Source organism: Equus quagga, chromosome 12 (genome assembly GCF_021613505.1).
Source record: "Equus quagga isolate Etosha38 chromosome 12, UCLA_HA_Equagga_1.0, whole genome shotgun sequence".
Lineage (NCBI taxonomy): Eukaryota > Metazoa > Chordata > Mammalia > Perissodactyla > Equidae > Equus > Equus quagga.
Window position 1 is genome coordinate 61,146,611 of NC_060278.1, and position 18,128 is coordinate 61,164,738.

Sequence of the window (18,128 nt, forward strand, 5' to 3'; positions counted from 1 at the left end):
GGGGGGGGGGGGGGGGGGGGGGGGGGGGGGGGGAGAGGGGGACGTCCCCCAGGAGGGAGAAGGGGAGGAAGCGGAAGCCAGCACAGATCTTTTGCCTCCCCCACTCCTCTCTGGGCTCCATGGGGAGCCGTTTGTGCTCAGGTCCAAGACCACCAGCAGGACCGACCCCCGCCCGAGCCCCTCTGGACAGCCTCCTTGTCAGAGGAAAGGCAACACGGAGCGGCAGGCCCTGAGCTGTGCATTTGTCCACATTTCCACTCAAAACAGCCTCTGGGGCGGGCGGGCAGGCAGTCAAACCACACAGCTGAGGAAACCAACCCAAAAGGTGAAGGGAGGGGACTTGTGGCTCCACCACTCCGAGGGCCAAGCCCACACTCCTCCTGTGCTCACGGAACCCCCGGGTAGGATTGCCACACAAAGTACGAATATTGCACGGGGCCTGCTTTCTCTATAAAGCTATTCCTTGTTTATCTGAAATTCAAATTTAGCTGGGCTTCATCCCAAATATTGCACGAGACATGCTTATGCTAAAGAGTATTCATTATTTATCTGAAATTCAAATTTAAAGGGGCCACCTGTATTTTTATTTGCTAAAGCCGGCGATGCTACCCGGGGTCGGTGTCCCCCCTGACCCACCAGGCCCGAGTGAAACACCAGGATGCCCCGCTCACCCGGAACACCAGTGCAGGCCTGACTGCTTCTCCCATGAGTCACCCTCCCCCTTCATCTGCTCATTCGCTTGGTTTCCCCCTGTGTGTCCCTGTCCCCATGGATCAGGAACAGGCTGCAGACACCTCCTTCCTTGCCTGGGCCCTCCGGCCTCGCCCTGCAGTAGGGGTCCTAGGACGTGGAGTGTGGTTGCAGCCTCGTCCTGTCCAGCCTGGCTTGGGACAGGGAGGCTGTCCCCAGCCAGCAGGGTGGAGCCGGGTGGCCTGGGTTTGGAGCCAGCTCCACCACTTACTAGATAAGGGAGCTTGGGCAAGTTACTTAAGCCCTGTACCTCGTTTTTCTCATTTGCGAGATGTCAGCCTCACAGGCTATGAGAATTAAGCGGCTGGATACAGACCATGCCCTTAGAACATGGTGGGTGCACTCCCAGTAAATGGGGGCTCTAACCACATAAGGAGGTGAGATGCAAATGGGGCTCCAGGGTGGAGGGCCACTCGCAGGGGCTCTGCCCATGGGTTGGAATGGGGGTGAATGTGGGAACGGAAGAGGTGGGATGCGGGCTGAGTGGTGCCACATCCCAGCGTAGTTCCGGGTACCAGGTACCTTGACCCCTGTGGGGTCCTGTCTGGCCATCCCCACCCAGTCCCAAACCTTGGTCTGCATCTTGCCCTGGATTGATCCTCTCCATCCTCTCTCCCACCAGGCGCCTAGATGCCAACCTCATCTCCCTGGTCCCGGAGAGGAGCTTTGAGGGGCTGTCCTCCCTCCGCCACCTGTGGCTGGACGACAATGTACTCACCGAGATCCCTGTCAGGGCCCTCAACAACCTTCCCGCCCTGCAGGCCATGACCCTGGCCCTCAACCGCATCAGCCACATCCCTGACTACGCCTTCCAGAACCTCACCAGCCTTGTGGTGCTGTGAGTGCTGCCCCGCCCCATCCCCCCTGGGTCCTGCTGGGGCTGCATGTTTACTCAGAGCTGGGCTGGAAGCTGGATAGCTTTGCATTTCTCTATGTGCTACGGACCCTTCTGGCCTCAGTTTCCCCTTTGTAAATGAGGATGATGGTCCCCTGTGGACACCACGGGGTTATCATGAGACAGTGACACTAGAGCTGTAGAGGTGCTCTGGGAGGCCAGAAAACAGGAATTAGTATTGTTTTCTCACGATACAAGTGTATGAACTATACCACGCGAATTGGCATTGAAGTTGACTTTCTTCCATGATTTCCCGCGTATTTGACAATCGGATGATGTAGTCTCCTGCTTCGGCACAGGGAGAGGGGAAACTCATCTCGTTTCCAGGCCTGGAGAAGCAGAGAAGAGCCATCACTTGTAATTAGGCAGCCAAGCCCCGGCAGGGCAACGGCCCAGGAGCTGCATCCCGGGCAGGACCTGGGGACCGGGGATAAGTCTGCCCTCCCGCTGGGAGCTTTAGAGTGCAAACGAGCTCCCAGCTGATTGCTCTGTGTGATCAGTAAGTTTGCAGGGTAATTACTAGGGCTCGGAGGTTGTGTGTAATTGTTCTGGATTGCACACTAATTGCTACAGGAACACGAGTGTTAGTGACTCTGCTCGATGGCCACACTGCCTCCCTGGCTCTTGGCAATCTAGTGGGATTTTCCAAACCAGGGGACAGGTGATGCTCAGCTCCATTTGAGGATGAAAAGCCAGCACCAATTTGTCTAATTCTCTGTCCCGGGAGACTGGAGAACCAAGATGAGTATCCTTATGGACCACATCCTTCTATCAGGATGGCCGTACCAGACCCCTTCTGGGAGGCACTGGGGGGTTCATAGAGGGTAAAAGAAAAGGTGGTTGACTCCAGCTGTGGTCAACCCCTGTGACATCATGAGCGGAGGGAGTCAGGTCTCTGTGATAGACGAGACCACTGGAAAAATGAGGGCTCAGGATGGGTCCCCACAAATGAGCAGCAGCAGGCATTTATGGAGCCCTTTGGGGACACTGAGGACTCCGAGAAGTGTGAGATGTAGCCGATGCCCTCATGGGGCTGATGGCCTCGTTGAAATGGCAGAATAGGTAGGGAAGAGGAGCTGATGATGTGACATCACTCATGCCAGGAAGCCGGCTTACAGCGTGGGAGCACTGGGGCAGCTGAAGCAACTGCAGGAGGGGTAGCTGTGTGGGGTGGTGGGGTGGGGCCTGGCCTGGAAAGACCATGAAGAGTTATCAAGAGAAGAGAAAGAGAGGGTTCCAGGCAGGGGTCCATAAAGACAGGCAGGGGAAGGTCGGTTGTTTGGCGGCCAGCAGATAGGCCGGTCTGGCAGGAGCAGAAGGGTCCTCTTGCAGAGTGTGGGAGAAGAGGCTGGAAAGGGGAGTTTGGGGGCTCAGGGTCAGAGCAAGGAGTCTTGCTTTTAGCTGCCAGTGGGGGAGGGCAGCTTAAAGGTCCTCGAGCAGAGGCGAGGGGGTGTCTGAGAGGGCTAATTTGAAGGATGGACGGGAACAGGAGGAGCCTGGAGAAGCAAGGTCAGTTAAGGGGCTCTCGTGCACCAACCAAGGTCCAGCGGAGGGAGGCGGCAGAGGGACGGCAGGGAGGGCAAGGCGGTGAGGGACGTTCTGAAGGGAGAGTTGATCTGATCTAGACGTTTTCAGAGGGTGGAAGCCCAACAAGAAGGGGAGTCAAGGACGCCTCCAAAGTCTGCTGGGAACCAGGGAGTGGCTCGAGTTAGGTCTGCTGCAGACGCAGGAGGGACGGGGGTCCCCTGGAAGAGGGACTAGGGAAAGAAACCCTACGGAGCAGGAGCAAAGCCGAAAGGGGAGGGCTGGTCCTTCCCGCAGGGTGGGCTGGAAACCTAACCCTCTGTCCTTCACCTCCTCTGACTCATGGGATGCAGGAGAGAGGCTTCCGGCAGGAGGTGACCTGTGAGGGCGCAGGGACATGAGGAAAGCAATCCAGGGACTATGGGATGAGCTGTAGGAAGGCCCAGCAGGCAGATAAGGAAGACCGGGCAAGATAAAAGTTGGGTTAAACCCTGGGGGTGGACAGGGGCCTGGCTACAGAGGGCGTGGAGGGGAAAGGCTCTTCAACCCGAAGCCTGTCCTTTCATCTGGCTGCTCTGACATGCATGGGAGCCCTTCCCACCGCTGCTGCAGCACTGATGGACCCCCAGGTGGCACTGAATTGGGCCACAGTGGTGTCACACGTGTAAATCTTGTCTCTTTCATCTGAATATAAGCCCCAGCCCCCTGCCCCAGGCTGGGCTACTGGACGTGCCCAGGATCCCCCCGTTGAATGAGTGGTTTGGAAGAGGGAGCTGGAGGCCTGGAGCTGCATGTTTAGGAAACCAAGATGGTCTGGACCAGAGATGCTGGAGGAAGTGGAAAGGAGGCAGGAAGAAATGGTAGTTTGGTGACAGCTGGGTTATAGGTGTGGAGCAAATGGGAAAAATTAAAACCCCTTGGTAAGGGGACATGGTTTATTCCCAGAGATGGGGGCTGTGTTTTCCCTATCAAATCAGAAGCGCCCTGTGGGAGGGGTCTGTCTCTCCACTGGAAGCTGACGAAGCAGGTGGGCAAGGAGGGGGAAGACAGACGGGACCCCAGCCTCTCAAGACTCCCATCCCTACCTGTCTCCGTCGGCTGGCTCTGCCTGTTGCCTTGTGTTTGAACACCGTCTTGGAGACCAGCCTGACTTCTTCCTCTTGTAAGTGATTTCCTTTTTCTGCCCAAAGAGGTTTTTTTAGTCCTTGAACTTTAATATCTTAAGCAGAATATGTCACCATGCAGAATATTCTGCATCTAATTTTTCTGGAACAATGTATGCTTTTGAGCAGAGCATTCCATTCTTTTCTTCCTTTCAGAGAATTTTATTGGTATTATGTCTTTGAATACAGCTTATGTCTCATTTTGGATTCTCTCCCTCAGAGACATCAATTAACCTGAATCACCATTCTCTCTTCGACGTCTCTTAGTTCCCAGCTGTTTTACCTTTTGTCTCAATCAGCCACGTCGTCCGCGATTATCTCAAGCTTCTTCTATGACACCGATTCGGTGTTCAGCAGCATCTACGCTGTTGCTTGTTTCCAGTTTATTGACTAATTTTTTAATGATGTAGTTTTGGTCTTCAATTTGTTTCCTTAGTCTGCGATGTCATTTTTTCCTTTCATTTTTGAAATTTCATCTTGGAAATATTGTTTTCTTGGATTATTCTGCAGCAGAAGGCCATTGTGATAAATTTCCTCTGTGCCTCATCCTTAGTCATGTTTTCTTCCAGGGTGGAACTTTGTCTTTTGCATCCTCTTGTCTCTTCTCTCTCTGGGTCACTGCTGTGTGTTTCCATAATTGCCATGTGACCTCTCTTTTCTGGCTCATGCATGTAGCTCTGTCTCCCTGTTCTGGCTGCACCATCTCTGGCCCACTGGTTCCCTCCACCCTGCAGTGTGAGGGCTGGTGTCGGGGTAAATGTGGTTCCATGGCGTGCATGCACCCCATGGAGTGGTGCAGGTGGAGCGTGCTCTGGGTGGCACCCAGGCTCTGTCAGAGTTCCTGGGCTCTACCGGCTTCAGATTGAGGTCCCTCCGACCTGCATGCCCTTGGGCTTCAGGACCGTTCCTCATCTCAGCGAGTAGCGTGGAGCCTTACTTTTCTTCCCCCCGTCACCTGTTCTCCTTGGAGGCCAGCAGTGGGGAGGGGAAGAAAGGATACCCGCAGAGCTGAGTCTCTCCAGATTGGGGGTTTCAGGGAGAATTCTCCAGACTTGGTTTTCTTGCCAGTTCACTTTCTGGAGAAAGGAGCTGACGAGGGGTGCCAGAATTTTCCCTTGGCCACCCGATCCCGCAGTTTACTCACCTTGGGTTGTCTCTGCCTTCGCTTCGTTGCTGCTTGTCATATTTGGGGTGGGCCACGGGGCTTGCTTTTGCTATTTTCGCTCATTTCTTTAGGAATTGGGAGGAGAACCTTCTGTTGCTTATTTTCAATGTTTACCCTGGAAGTCGCTCCCAAACGGATCTCCTGCCTCTACCCACCCAGCACGAGCTCTGGCCAAGCCCTTTGCCAACACACCGGGCTCCTCCCCCGTCCCCACCTTTGTCCCCACCGCCTGCCTCTTCAGATCTCCGGCCTTCAGGGTCCGCCTCTGGACCACCGCCTCCGTAAGGCTTCCCTGACTTCTCCGGCCTCACCCATCTCCCGTCTCTGAGCCTGTCGACGGCTCTCTCCAGCTACAACAGAGACCTTACCCTTTAATTATATGTTGTCTGCAGTGGTTTGCTGTGGGCTCCCACAAGTGCGTCTGGCCACTGAGTCAGGCAGGCTGGGTCCCGGGGAGCAGGAGCCTCAGACTCGAGCCCCCGACATCAGGCCTCTCTCCAAAGCATAGCGGGAGCCTGCTGTGGTCCAGGCCTGAGGTCCCGCTCTCATTCTCTCCTTCAATAAGAAGTCAAAACAGCGTTGCCCATGGTCAATCCAGTCTTGGAGATTGTGACTTCAGAAGTCAGTCTTGGCCAATCATTTTGTCCCTAGAGACAAGGGGCTGGGCCACTGGGGTCAGTCTGTCCCTGCTTCTGCCTCCACTTTCCCCCGGGCCCTGATGCTGTGGGCACCCATTCTGACGTGGCTCTCCTTCCCACACAGGCATCTTCATAACAACCGCATCCAGCATCTGGGGACCCACAGCTTTGAGGGGCTGCACAATCTGGAGACACTGTGAGTGTGGGGTTGTGGGGTTGTGGACTCTGTCCTTCCGGGTGATGACAGCCTGGAGTCCCGGAGTCGGAAGGGAGGGTGGCAGAGGGGAAGGCTGGCAGGACTGGGATGCTGGGCTGTGGCTCCAGGCTCATCCGCGTGCCCCTCCCGGGCACTTTCTCGAGAATGTCACTCCCAGTGAATTCCTTCCTCCTTCGGAGGGGCAGAACTGTTCTCGGGGAGTTCAGGGTGGCCCAGAGACGGAGAGCCTAGGAGTCCTGCCAGCAGAGACCACCAAAACAATGCAAATTTTAGACAGAAATGAGAACTGCGAGGAGAAGCTAGACGAACTGGGATATGAAGCCTGGGAATGGAAGGCTTGGGGGTGGGGCTGGGGCTGACTCGACGGCAGTTTTGACATCTGTTTGAGGGTGGCTGCTGACAGAGGGAGAGTGATACACCGAGTCATGCTGGTCCTGTGTGCCAATCGGTCTAACGAGCTAGATGATGAATGAGGAGATGGTCCCTTCAGCGCTCTGGCCTGACTATAAAATGCACCCAAGCTGTTGACGCTTAAAAAGCCATATTATTCACACATCATCATCCTGGAATTCGGTGAAGGTCAGAATTCGCCCAAACCCTCCCATCATTTCCTCTGGAGTCCCGCCAGGCCCCACAGAGTGGGCTGAGTGGGCCCCACTTGAGCAAACAACTGGCCAGGCTCTCTGAGCACACTGGCCGTGCCAGCCGGGGTCTCTCGGCTCCCACGATGGGGCTGGTGGTCATGGCCACCTGGTGCAGGCCTGGGAGGGCAGCACTGGGGAAATGAGGACCCCCAGGTCACCAAGCGTGAGCCGCTGAGGCTGGAGAAGGGCTCTTGGTGTTGGGGGCATGGCCACAGCTCCTCTTGCTACCTGGCCCCCATACTCCATCTGCCTTTCTCCACCCGTGACACACGCACCAAGGCATCGTTCCTGAGGCAAGGGGTTTTCAAAAGTCCAGAGCAGCAGAAGAGACGATGCAGGGAGACAAGCTTGTGACCTGAGAGGGGAGGTGTGGGGAAGACCGTTCAGTGGCTCTGTCCCAGAGGCCTCGGCATCTGCGTTTGTGGCTGTGGGGGAAGGACGGGAAGCTGAGACCAAGGCTCCGCTCGTCTTTCCTGTGGGCGGGAGACCCAGGGCCACGGTCGTTCCCTTGGGCTCAGCCCGAAGCAGGAGAAACGCCAGAGCGGGTCCGGCTCCCCGGCGTCATCACCTTCCAGCTGACTGAGTGCCCAGGAATGGGGTGCAGGGGGATGTGCCCCAGCCAGGAGTCAGGAAAGGGAGCCTCTCCCCACTGCCGCGTGGGGCTCTGGCTGTGTGTATCCCCTCTCTAGCTGTCGTAGACAGCTGGACGGTTACTGCTGGGCAGTCCGGCCTGCTCAATCAACCTGCTAACTGATGTCCAGGGAGGTGGCGTGACCCCAGAGTCACTCCCTCAGTTAGGGACAGAGCAATCTAGGGTGTGTTAACACAGGTGCAAGTCCCGAGCTTGTGCCTGCAGTCCTCAGTCATCTGGGTCGACTGTGAATTGTGTAAGCCTATCATGCTGGGTTGGGGGCTCCCAGGTGTGAGAGATGGCTGTGACCCTCTCAAAGGCCAGGCCCTCGAGACACAAGAGCTTTGGAGGTGTCATTTGGAGCTGCTGGGCGCCCACAGAGCAGGGGGAGCCCAGTGTTATCTGCCCGGGAGTGTGGGGTGAGGAGGGGGCACATACAATGGGTGTGGGTTGGCAACTCTAAAAAGCCAACCGGCAGCGATTTCTTCACTTCTGGGGCACGCTGCCTAGTTCTTTCTCAATGAGCCACTGGCTTGCCGCACGCAGAGCGTTTGGCTCAGCTGGCGCTGGCTCGACTTCAGAGCTGTCCTGCCGCTGAGTGCCCAAGGCACCTTCCATCCGCAGGAGCGCTCGGCCTCTGCTCAGATCCCAGGGCTTGCACCCACTTTACAGGTGGGGAAGTCAAGGAGAAGAGATGGGAACGGTCCCCACTTCCCAACTTGGGGGCAGAACCGCCCGGTGGCATCAGACAGCTTGGTGTTAAGCCAGCTCCACCAGCTTCACGACTCGGTGACGTCGTTTGCCTCTGGGAGTCTGGTTTTCTGGGATACAGCTGATACCGCTGACTCCCAGGGTGGGCGTGGGTTGACTGAGATGATGTGTGCGGGTCCCGACAGCCTGGCAAACCGGGTTAGGAACCTGCCCTGTGCTCCCTCCTTGCTCCCCATCCTTCCTCCAAGGGCCTCCATCTCAGCAACGCCCCTCGCTTCCCGCCCTTGAGGGTAAGTTCCTCCAACTTTTGATCTCCAGTTAAAAAGGGGGAAGTGCGTTCTTTATCCTCTACCCCCCAGAGCAGTTACCTGGGGCCTGCAGGGGCGGCCAGCTGTGGAGAGATGGAGGCGTGGCTGGAGAATAAAAGGAGAGAGACAGATAGTCAGGCCTTTTAATGGTTGCGTAATTGGCACGTCCTCAGGCATGGTTATTGCTCTGGAGCTTTTCATGCGAGCGTCTCACTGGAAGGGTATTTCTCCCTCGGGCCCCTGGGTAAGTCTCTGCCACTCTCATCTCCGCAGCAGAGGGAGGGCGAGACCCCCCCCACCCCCTACTCCCGGCCCTGCTGTGGTTTGGCTTCATCAACAGGCTCCTCCTCTGAGGGGGAGCGGGACCCAGCCATTCCACCTGGGAGGAGGGCCCGGTGTAGGCATGCACACGTGGTCACACAGCCACCCGAGCCACACACAGCAGGCAAGGCAGCCATGCAGTGCTCATGCCACACACTCAAGCCCTCCATGCTCCCCCCCACATACACGCTGCCACCCCACACCCGAGCACAGTGCAGACACACCTGCTGCCAACCAATGCACCCATGGCAGCACGGCCTCTGTCAGGCCCTCTGCTCTGGAGGCCGGACTGCCTGGGTGACACAGGAGGTCCTACTCTGCAAGCTGGGCCACCCAGAGCCGGCAGCCTCCTCTCTGTGAGCCCCGCCTCCCTCGTCTGCTGGGCATCAGATGGGCATCCCCATGGGCATCCTCAAAGGATGAGCGTGAGCGAGACACACATGCACCATGCTCTCTTCTGCTCCAAAAGAGCCAGGCAAATCCAAGGGATGTGGGCAGGGTCCAGGGGCTGGGTGCCGCTGTGCCCTCTCCCCTACTGAGCAGGACAAAGCAGGCAGACTCCAGGCCCCAAGCAGAAGCCTTGTGTGCTTTGAGGAGTCCGATCGCCCAGGGAGAGGCTCTGGGGACATTGTTCCCATTTCCCCTGATGCCGTCATCATGATTCCAGACCTGACCAAGACACCCCAGCGGAGGCAGACAGGACCAGCTCTGTCCTGCTTCTGCACCCACTTTCTGCTCCCACACTGAGGATACCCCGCCACTGTTGAGAAGGTCAGAATCAGAGATGGGCCCGCCCCTGGCCTGTGAAGTACCATTTCCTCCTCTTTCAAGATCAGACCAAATCCAGAGATTTGGGGTGAATTGCACAAGTTTCTACAGTTTGTAAGTGATGGTAAACCTCTAGGACCCAAAACTCTTGCCTCCTGATCCCTTCCTCCCTTGAGCACCAGCTCCTGTGAGGTCAGGTCAATTTCAGGCCTTCCCAGATATCTAGGTTGAGAAATAAGAGAAAGCAGGACCAGGAGCAATTCTGGGAAGTTCTCCAGGAAGGGTCTCAGGGACCCAAAACCAGGCCACCCTGCCCTTTGGCCAATGCTTGGAAATGCCTGGCTGGGGGCCACGGATGCTGTGCAGAGCTGTCAGCTAATGGTCCTTGACTCCCCAGCTATACTTACCCATGAAGTCTGTGCAAAAAAAGAAAAGCCTGGCAAACACTGTTACAACGCAGGGCTCAACACCACTCCCTAGTCTGGGAGTTTGATGTCTGTGTCTCAGCTGTGACTCAGAGCGGGGAGGGCCTGGGACGGAGCTGGGGCCAACGGTGCCTCGCCTCCCTCGGGCCCGGGCGGTGATCTCAGCTTTGGTATAACCTCATTAAACAGATCAGACCCAGTTGGAGCCCCTGTGCTGGCTGGACCTTTCCCCTTTGGAGGGAAGCCTGGGGCCATCGTGGCAACAGAAACCTCCCGCTCTAGCTCCAAATCAGGACCAGCGTTCAACAGAGGTCTGGGAGGAGAGCAGGGCGGGAATCTATAGGATTCTGCCTGATGAAACAAAATTGTGCATTCCGCGTAAAAGCTGGTCTGGGGCCAGATGCCCCAGTGATCTGCTTCCACAGGACGTTTTTACTTCTACGGAAGCTGTGGCTGCAAAGCCCTCTGGCTCTGCGTCATCGACACCACTCATGCCAACAGATTTTGCTCTAAACCAACTCTGACTTGGTCCTCAAGGTGTCCGGCCGTCTCTCAGTCCTGGGCCCAAGGGCCAGCCTTCGGACCGAGACAGAAAACCAGGCGGGTCTCCAGTGGAGGGTCTCCCAGGGCTCAGGGGCATCCTGCAGCAGACTAACGACTGGACCTGAGTCAGCTCACCTGGATTCGGCCCTGGCTCTGCCACCAGCACGTGGCATGTGCGAGTCACCTGAACTCTCCAGAGGCTCGGTTTCCACAAATGGGAAATGGAGACGATAGTTTTCAATGCACGTGATGATATTTACCGAGGCTGGAAGGCTCCAGGTGCTTCATTGGTGTGGGCTTTCTCATTCCCGTCCTCCCACCTAATGCTGGATGGACAGCAATGTGACTTTGCCCCTCCTAAATTAATTAACTAATTAATTTTCCTTTCTTTCTTTCCTTTTTTTTTTTTTTGACAGCAGTGTGTCTGAAAGTGGCAGGGAGGGTGTTGCCTGACTCATCTCCTCCAGAGTGTGGATGGTCAGGGCGCGGCTGCCATATTAGTTTCCTGTGGCTGCCATAACAAACTATCACAAACTTGGTGGCTTTTAAAAAAAACCCAGAAATTTATTCTCCCGCAGGCTGGAGGCCAGAAGTCCAAAATCGAGGTGTTGTCAGGGTTGGTTCCTTCAGAGGGTTCGAGTCAGCATCTGCTCCAGGCCTCTCTCTGACCTTCTGGCGGCTGCGGGCAACTCTTGGCACTCCTCGGCTCACTCGGATCTCTGCCTCCATCTTCACATGCCTTCTCCCTGCCTCCTCTTCTTATAAGGGCACTTGTTGGATTTAGGGCCCACCCTGTTGATCCAGGATGATCTTATCTCGAGATCCTTAACTTAATTACATCTGGAAAGGCCCTTTTTCCAAATAGGGTCACACTCCCAGGTTCCAGACGTTGGGACTTGAACATACCTTTTCGGGGCTACAATTCAACCTACTCCAGCCACCCACGGGCAGGCTCCACAGAAGAGCCCGCCAGGCAGGCTAACGGGTGGGGCAGAGGTCCAGGTGAATCTCGCCAGTTTGCCTCTGATCTAAAGGCAAGCACGGATCATCCCTCTGAGAATTCCTGCAGTTCAGAGAATTCAAAATACATTTTTCTCAAAGGCTGTTGCATCTCACATCTCATTTATTCCTCCCACTCAAGTACTCGTTGAGGACGACAGGCAGGAATGGTGTATCCTTGTGTTACAGGTGAGGAAACTGAGGCAGAGTGGAGGACTTGCCCAGGATCCTCCAGTTAATTAAGAGCCAGGGCTGGAACGCGGGTTTCCCTGCCTTTGGCGCAGCGTCAGCCGTCAGCCCACGCGGCCCCTCCAGGCCGGCCCTGGGAGCACGGAGGAACTCTTTCCGCGCCAGCTCTTAATCATCTTACATTTGCGGGTTTATTAGCTGCAAATTTGTGGGGTTTTGTGGCCTATAGAGTAATTTATTGTTCCATATAAAACTTTTTTTTTCTGGCTTCCCTGCAGAACCACTAATGACTTCTAAGAGGCAGAAAATTGAGCTACCCAATGAGTTTGTCCTGTGTCCGCGACTGTGACAGGTTATTAATAGTTTTTCCCAGCAGAGTCCCCTGTCCCATTGCCACCGTGCTGTGCTGGCCAAGGTCATCGCTCGCGTTCCCGCTGTCCCTTCCTCTCCTGCTGGCCGTGGGGCCAAAGCTTCTGCTCTGAATGTGGCTCCTCACAGGCTCCCGGGCCAGCTGGTCTGGAGTGGATGGGAGGGAGGGCGGGAGCCGGGCTCCTGGGGCCCCTCAGAAACCGCTTTGCGGCAGGTTCCGGTAGATCCGGGGCGAGGAAACTCAGAAGTTGAGGTCTGGCCCTGATGTCTGTGGGAAAGAGGAGCTGGTAAGAAGCAACAATTACCAGCCTCTTTTCTTCTGTTTCTTTAGATTCACTCATTCCCACGACTATTTATCGAGATACAGGCACTGGGGAAACATTTATGAACAAGGAAAGTGTAGCGCCCCCCACACAGGGACTAAGGGGCTCTGGACCAGGAGTCTGAGTTCTCTGTAACTTCTAATCACTAATGTGCTGTTCACGGCCTTGCCGGCCGCCTCGCCCTAACTCCTTAACCGTGGCGTACCCCGAGGGGGACCCTGCTTACACTCTCCCTCCGTGTTCTCAACTGCTCTCCCGGTTTTCCATACTGTGGATTTGCTGATGGCTCTGGAGCTGAACCCCAGACTTCACGATCCAAAGGCTTTCTTGACGTGCTCATGTGGACGGCTGATAGACGCTCAAACCGCGCCCAAACGTCCCCCAGGCCCGTCGCTCTAGAAGTCTTCCCTGGCCCAGTGATGCCAGCTTTGTTCTTGCAGTCGCTCAGGCTCCAACCTTGGGGTGATCCAGAAAACTCTCTTTCTCTCACATCCCACATCCAAGCTGTCAGCAAGCAACACTGGCTCCATCTTCAAAATATGTTAAGAATCTGACCGCTTCTCACCAGCCCGTGTCCTTCCCTCCCTGGATTCTGGCAATGGCCTCTTACCTGGTCACTCTGCTTCCATCCTTGTTACTCTACTATCTTCTTCAACACAACAGCCAGAGGGACTCTTATAAAACACAAATCAGACGTGTTCCTTTTCTATTGAAGCCCTCCCGTGGCTCCCATCACGCTCTGAAAAGAAGCCAGAGTTCTCCACTGGCCACAAGGCCTCAGACAACGTGACCCCCTGCCACCTCTCTGGCCTCACCCTTCTTCAGTCTTCTCCAGGCACGACGGCCTCCTCAAACACCATGCATGCCTCTGCCTCAGGACCTTTGCACTGGCTGTTTCCTTTGTCTGGGATGTTCTTTCCACAATTATCCACCTCCTTCAAGACTTTGCTCACATGCCACCTCTTTAGTGAGGTCCTCCCCCATCAGCATTCTGCAGCCGCTCCTCCCTAAACTCTCCGTCTCCTTTTCCTACTTGATCTCTCCATAGCACTCCACAATCTGACGTCCTCCATTCTTTACTTATCTAGGCAGTTTGTGTCTGTCTCTACCTTGCCGTGAGTCTTGTTCACAGCCGTATCTGCAGCACCTGACACAGTGCCTGACACGGGGAAAATACTCAATAAATATTGAAGAACAAAGGAACGGCTGTCTGACCCCTGGCCATCTCTGTTCCTCTCTGAGCTTCAGTTTCTCCATCTGTACTGCGGGAGCACTGGACTAGCCGATCTCTGAGGTTCTTCCCAGCTCCGGTCTTCCATACTCAGTGCAATGCGAAGTCTTCAGCCCAGACCTTGCCCCTGAACGCCAGATTTAAGAATCTACTCATTTGTTTTCTCCCAGCCCAGGAGACAGCACAGACGTCCCATGCTCTCTAACTTGGAGAAATGCCTGGGCAGGTTGGACTGTGACCTTTGACCGCCCTCCAATTCTAGGCTTCTCTGACCCCAGTGCTTCATTAGGGCAGGACCACGACCTCTGTATCAGAGGTCAGCAACTTTCCTTAAACCCAGCTCTGCAATCACTTCAGGGATTTTCCGAATTTTCTTTCTGGCACGGAAGAGAGTGTAGGTGGAGGGAGGGCAAAAGGAAGGCGTGTCTGTGGCTCTCAATAAACTGGTGACAATTTACTAATTGCTGCCTTTTTAAAGGGGTGGCCCTCTCTGTGGGCTGTTTAGAAGATAAAACAATGCCGTTAGTCATAAAGCTTTTGTTGGTTCCTGGCTCACCGGGTCGCCTGCCCCGAGCGTGTGCAGTCAGATTCCGGCAGACGCTCCGTCTGCAGGACCGAGAGCGGCTGAGAGGCGTACGCATTGTGCTCGGCTTTGGGACAGGCCTTCGGGAGATGAAAGAGCTGGGCTCACCCACGTTCCTCCCTGTCCCTTATCTGTGACCTGGCAATACCCAAGGGTATTAGCCTGGAGAATAAAAGTGTAAGCGGAAGCCCAATTAATGATATTAATCCTGCTTTATTGCTATTGAAAGTAGAGAGAGCGCCCTGTGTGTCTGCTGTCGTGGTGTCTAATGAGGTCTGTCCTGGTGTCTAATGTCTGGTGAAGGAAGAGAGAAGAGCAATCGCGATGTTTGAGCGTCTGCTCCATGCAGGCTCTGGGCTGGGTGAACAGGGCAGCCTCATGGTTTGCAGGTGAGGAGACACACGGAGCGAAGTTAAGTGACTGGCTCGAGGTGACCCTGTGGCACCCAGAGGACAGGAGCTCTCCCTACGTGCGGATAACACACAGGAGGAGTCCAGCCTCCAGCGCCAGCATCGGGCTCTGACATGCTCGTGCACCTGGGGGAAGCCTGTGTCCACCGCCTCCCCGTTCATCCTCCTTCCCACTCTCCCTGCAACTCTCTTCTCAGCCCTGCTGCTCCAAGCGTAGCCAGGACACAGCGCTGGGGAGCAGATAGAGAGGGCGTTCAACCGGGAGCCAACAGGTTCTGGAACGTCCAGCGATTTCCCTGCTCTCCTCCAGCCTCAGTTTCCCGAGCAGTGAGAAGGGGCTGGGCGAGGCAGCTGTGAAACTCGCCAGTCTGCGGTCTGAGTCCAGCGAGGCTCCCCGGGGACCTCAGGAGTCGGCCCTTCCTGCACAGCCGGCTGGAGAGGAGAAAACTGGGGACGTGGGTCCTTGAGCAGCTGGGGAGCTGGGTCGCCTTCTCAGCCTCTTTCACCGGTGCCACGGGTTTGCCATCAGCTTTGATTGGGTCTGGCTGGAAACAGCTGACCAGACGAAGGGGTGATTAGCCTGGACTGCTGCAGCTTCTAGACTGAGTTCTCGCCGGAGCTGGGAATGGTTTCTCCTTAACCTCGGCCCTTCCCGTCTGCTCCCAGCTCCCGGGAGCAGCAGACGGAACAACTAACTCTTCCTGGGCTTCTGGCTGATTCCGGGCTATTAAAGATAATAGACTATAAAGCCACGGATGGACGAGTTTCCCAGCTGATGTTTAGGGCATCGTAAACCACTCTGCAATGGAACGAGCCTTGGGCCAGGGCGGCCTTCCCTGCAGCCGCCAAGAGCCTGCATGTTAGCGCTTAATGCCAAGGAGCAGAGCCCCTGCCCCCATGCGGCCAGCCATGAGGCCAACGCAGCCCCCCACCTAGGCCTCGCACAGTGGGCTCAAGGGACCATCCTCGACCGTGAACATTCACACGGATGGGCTCCGGGAGACCCAGCAGGGAGCCCTGCGCTCCTTGACTGCAGCAGGCTTCCCATCTCGTGGGGGGACACGTGCACACAGATAACCCCGTTCTGGACTCAGCTGCCTGGGCTTCCGTCCCGGCTCTTCCCTTCCTAGCTGCGGAACCTGGTCAAGTGATTGCCTCTCTCTGTGCCTCAGTTTCTCTGCAAAATGGAGGTAATAATAGCACCCACCTCAAAGGGCTGGCGAGGGAATGAAGCGAGTTGATATGTGTAGGTCGCCTAGAACTGTGATTGTTACGTAGTAATTACCGTTATCATTGTTACCACCACCACCAGCGCTCTGACCCATCTGATGCTGAGCGCGTTTCTGGAGAAAGACCAGAAAGTGCTGAGCGGGCGAGGGATTCGTTCTGCCTGCAGGGACGGAGTCAATCATGAAGAAAGGTCTACCTGAGCCGGACTTCAGAGGACGACCAGGACATCAACAGCTGAGGGTGTGGGGAGGGCGTCCCAGGTCGACAGCGTGGGTGACGCGGGTAAACACGCAAGGGTTTGACCGCAGATGGGGCTGGAGATGACTTAGCCACCGCCGCCCGTTAAGGAACTTGAACTTTGTTCTGTGAGCAAGGAGGAAACCTTTCCGATTCTTCATCAGGAGAGTGACAGTCAGCTTTGCGTTGTAAAGAGATCTTTCTGGCAGACGTGTAGTAGCTATAAGTGTGGGCTCCAGAGGCGCCGCCAGGTTCCAATCCTGGCTGCCGTGCGAGTCGGTTCAGGGAGGCGAACTAGCTGTAACAAATAGGGAACAACACACCTATGGATCAGACAAGAGAAGCTCATTTCTGGATCACTGAAGTCCACGGAGGGTGTGTCTTCTTGGGACCTCACCAGCCCCAGGGCCTCACGGTCTTCAGCATCAGCTGGTGGAAGGTAGAGAGACGATGGAGGAGACAGGCTGGCTGTTTTATAAATCCTGGACTAAACGTGGCACGTCCCCCTTCTGCACACCTTCCGTGGGGGAGAATCTGGTCGGACGGCCACACCTCCTGCAAAGGAGGCTGGGAAATTCACTGTAGCTACGTTCCTGACCATTCCTCCTGTTACTGTGGGGCAGCGCTGTGCACTGGAACTTTCTGCGATGACGGACATGTTCGAAATCTGTGCTACGGGCGTGGTAGCCACTAGCCACATGAGCGCTTGAGGTGTGGCTAGTGAGACCGAGTGCTGAACTGCTAATTTTACTAACTTGTCATTAATGTAAAGAGCCACACGTGGCTAGTGGCCATGGCGTTTTTTAAGTGGTGCAGCTAAAGAGGAAGGAGGGGGGGGATTTTGGTGGACAGGGTGGTCTCTGCCACAGCTGTTTAATAACCGGGTGAGATCAGACAACTTATTGGACACCTCTGTCTCACTTCCCTCAACTGTAAAACGGGTGTAGAGTGGTGTCCACCTGCAAGGCTGTCGTGAGGAATAAGAGATCATTCGGGCCAAGCACTCAGCGCCTGGCGCAGAATCGGTGCTCAGCCAAGGTTGCCTCATGGATGACCTGGTGGCAGGACTCCAGTTAGGAGCATGCGCCACAGTCCGGGGGAAACTCCTGTCCAGCCTCACCACCAAATATGCCCTTTGCTTGACCAAACTACACCACTGGTTCTTCTCAGAACTCCACAGCACAGGCCCTCTAAACTAAGCTCTGTCTGCTTGACCCACCATCCTTTCCTCTCTACCTGCTGACATCCCGCCCAGCCGTCAAGACCTGGTTCAGATGCCACGTCCCCATGAAGCCCTCTCGTCCCCCCAGCTCCACAGCCTCCAAAGGCCCCGGTGCCCTGTGTGTCCTCCAGGACCTACCACATCGTGCCCAGGTCACTCAGCTGGTTGTCTTCTACATCCGTCTAGACAGAGTGTTTCTTACCCACCTCTCCACGTTCCACTCTGCCCGGCAGAATGCTTTGTGTGTTCGGGGCAGCAACCAGCGTCCATTGCACCAAGCTGGATTCGTCTGGGGCAGAGAGTTCCAGAGACGTGTTCCTTAGACAGTCAGAGCGGGAGACTGCGTCTACACAGCACCAAACAAAGCAAAGCTTTCGCGATCACCCAGGTCCTTGAGTCTGTGTAGCAGTCTGGGTGGGAGAATTCAGGCTACCTCCTTGGCATGTAGTTTGCAGAATCTTTTTGACATTTGCACAATTTTTATTCTCCCACATGTCTCTACAGAAACTGCCTTTTAGTTTGCATGCCTCTTACCACGTGTCTTTTTCCGCTGTCTGTGAGGCTGTTCCTGGCAGAACTCCTGACCAGAAACCAGCAGGGAGGCCTGGAACCACTCGATCTGGCTGCCTAGA

The 18,128-nt window shown here is 55.7% G+C and overlaps 1 protein-coding gene across 3 annotated transcripts in view; it reads left to right on the top strand.

The window, feature by feature from the left end:
- The window catches only part of LGR6 (leucine rich repeat containing G protein-coupled receptor 6), a 108,222-nt gene that overhangs the window by 66,565 nt on the left and 23,529 nt on the right, over nt 1-18,128 (top strand). For 2 of the 3 annotated variants that reach the window (XM_046679936.1, XM_046679938.1), the window contains exons 5-6: nt 1,373-1,588; nt 6,260-6,331. In XM_046679936.1, coding sequence (XP_046535892.1) covers nt 1,373-1,588; nt 6,260-6,331 — 288 coding nt within the window. The remainder of the gene's footprint in view (nt 1-1,372; nt 1,589-6,259; nt 6,332-18,128) is intronic. The other variant, XM_046679937.1, reaches the window with a different exon arrangement.